Source organism: Anarrhichthys ocellatus, unplaced genomic scaffold (genome assembly GCF_004355925.1).
Source record: "Anarrhichthys ocellatus isolate YVR2014 unplaced genomic scaffold, GSC_Weel_1.0 scaffold6478, whole genome shotgun sequence".
NCBI lineage: Eukaryota > Metazoa > Chordata > Actinopteri > Perciformes > Anarhichadidae > Anarrhichthys > Anarrhichthys ocellatus.
The window spans coordinates 1-2,874 of NW_022286452.1; the positions used below are offsets into that span (position 1 = coordinate 1).

The 2,874-nt window shown below is 47.8% G+C and overlaps 1 protein-coding gene across 1 annotated transcript; it reads right to left on the minus strand.

Moving 5' to 3' along the window:
* Nucleotides 1–6: 6 nt before the first annotated feature.
* On the minus strand, nucleotides 7–2,849 carry LOC116380223 (NLR family CARD domain-containing protein 3-like; the record flags this gene model as incomplete). Its single annotated transcript, XM_031842165.1, has 3 exons — nucleotides 7–608; nucleotides 768–941; nucleotides 1,039–2,849. Coding segments are annotated over 3 exons (2,199 nt in total), but the record flags the coding sequence as incomplete, so codon positions are not given.
* Between the last annotated feature and the right edge of the window lie 25 nt (nucleotides 2,850–2,874).

A 2,874-nucleotide genomic window follows, 5' to 3' on the forward strand; every position in this document is an offset into this window, starting at 1 on the left:
TTTTCACAATAATGTCTGGACTAAAGGACAACACACACGAGCATCAAAACATCAACTATTGTTTGATATGAGCCCACAAACCTGCAGCGTGACGACGTTGACTCATGTCAACCACCATGATGGCCGTCAGCGTGTCAGGATACACCACTGTCCTATTTTCTAATGTTGAAACAAGACAACGCTCCAGAAAAACAAGTTTCATCACCTTCCCTCCCTGTTTGGGCTCATCCTGGCTACTGTTCCCTGACTACTTCTGTCTGTATTGATGGTTCTGATGTGAGACACAAACAGTTTGATGAGTCTCTGGTAGTTTGAGGTCAGCTTGGTGTGTCAGGGTCATATTAACCAGGCTGACATTGTGACAGAGAACAAGTCTCCAGCTCTACCTCCTCCATCAGACTGATTGTCTGTGGCTGCAGCAGGCCTCTTCATACCTGAGAGTTTTCAGTCTCCAGTGTGGATCCTCCAGTCCATCAGACAGCAGCTTCACTCCTGAGTCTCCTGGGTGATTGTAGCTCAGGTCCAGCTCTCTCAGATGGGAGGGGTTGGAGCTCAAAGCTGAGACCAGAGAAGCACAGCCTTCCTCTGTGATCAGACAGCCTGACAGGCTGCAAACACACAAAACAACACACATGTCACATGATCTGAGGGATCTGAGGGAACTGTGAGGGCTGGAAGGTTTATGTTTATTACTGTCATCACCAATCTGTTTGTGTGTAAACTTTAAACTTAGTACTTAGTCCAAGAAAAGTAATTCACAGGGTCACCTGAGAGTCTCCAGTGTACAATGTGGACTCTTTAGTCCAGCAGACAGCATCTTCACTCCTGAATCCTGCAGGTCGTTGTTACTCAGGTCCATCTCTCTCAGACTAGAGGACTGGGAGCTGAGAACTGAGGACAGAGCTTCACAGCTTCTCTCTGAGAGGGTACAGCCACTCAGTCTGAAGAGACAATGAAGAAGAAGAAATAAACAATAAGTAGAAAAGATAGCAGCGTATTTAAGTTATGATACATGAATCTAACTCTCTCTGTACTTACAGAGCTTTGTTGGAGGCTTTGACCACTGGCAGCATCCTCAGAAGAGCCTCCTCTGAAGCAGAGTATTTCTTCAGGTCAAACACGTCCAGATCTTTTTCTGATGACAGTAAGATGAAGACCAGAGCTGACCACTGAGCAGGAGACAGTTCATCTGTGGAGAGACGTCCTGAACTCAGGGACTGTTGGATCTCCTCCACTAGAGAATCATCATTGAGTTCATTCAGGCAGTGGAACAGATTGATGCTTTTCTCTGGAGACACATCCTCACTGATCTTCTTCTTGATGTACTGGACTGTTTCCTGATTGGTCTGTGAGCTACTTCCTGTCTGTGTCAGCAGACCTCGTAGGAGTTTCTGATTGGTCTGCAGTGAAAGACCCAGGAGGAAGCGGAGGAACAAGTCCAGGTGTCCATTTGGACTCTGTAAGGCCTTGTCCACAGCACTCTGGTAGAGATGTGTTAGTTCAGGTTTGTCTCTAGAGGCTTCAGACAGCGGGGAGGTTGTTGGTTCTTCTGACAGCAGTTTGACTCCAGAGTTGATGAAGGTCAGATGGACATGAAGAGCAGCCAGAAACTCCTGAACACTCAGATGGACGAAGCAGAAGACCTTGTCCTGGTACAGTCCTCTCTCCTCTCTAAAGATCTGTGTGAACACTCCTGAGTACACTGAGGCTGCTCTGATGTCGATGCCACACTCTGTCAGGTCGGATTCATAGAAGATCATGTTCCCTTTCTGCAGCTGATCAAAAGCCAGTTTTCCCAGAGACTCAGTCATCTTCCTGCTCTCTGGACTCCAGTGTGGATCTGTCTCAGCTCCTCCATCATACTTGACCATCTTCAGTTTGGACTGAACCACCAGGAAGTGGATGTACATCTCAGTCAGGGTCTTGGGCAGCTCTCCTCCCTCTCTGGTCTTCAACACATCCTCCAGAACTGTAGCAGTGATCCAGCAGAAGACTGGGATGTGGCACATGATGTGGAGGCTTCGTGAGGTCTTGATGTGGGAGATGATCCTCCTGGCCTGCTCCTCATCTCTGAATCTCTTCCAGAAGTACTCCTCCTTCTGTGGGTCAGTGAACCCTCTGACCTCTGTCACCATGTCGACACACTCAGCAGGGATCTGATTGGCTGCTGCAGGTCGTGTGGTTATCCAGAGGCGAGCAGAGGGAAGCAGTTTCCCCCTGAAGAGGTTTGTCAGGAGCACATCCAGTGAGGTGGACTCTGTAACATCAGTCAGGACCTCATTGTGGTGGAAGTCCAGAGGAAGTCGACACTCATCCAGACCGTCAAAGATGAACAGAACCAGGAACTCTTCAAAGCTGCAGATTCCTGCTTCTTTGGTTTCACTGAAGAAGTGATGAACAAGTTCCACCAAGCTGTACTGTTTCTCTTTCAGCACATTTAGCTCTCTGAAGGTGAATGGAAATGTGAACTGTATGTCCTGGTGGTCTTTGTCTTCAGCCCAGTCCAGAGTGAACTTCTGTGTTAAGACTGTTTTCCCAATGCCAGCCACTCCCTTTGTCATCACTGTTCTGATTGGTTCCTCTCTTCCAGGTGAGGCTTTAAAGAGGTCGTCTTGTCTGATGGTTTTTTCTGGTCTGTGTGGTTTCCTGGATGCTGTTTCAATCTGTCTGACCTCATGTTCATCATTGACCTCTGCAGTCCCTCCCTCTGTGATGTAGAGCTCTGTGTAGATCTCATTCAGAAGGGTTGGGTTTCCTGCTTTAGCGATCCCCTCAAACACACACTGGAACTTCTTCGTCAGGTTAGATTTGAGTTCACGCTGACAATCTGCAGCAGGAAGTCCTGAATGACTTCCTGAATAAAAACAAAGAACA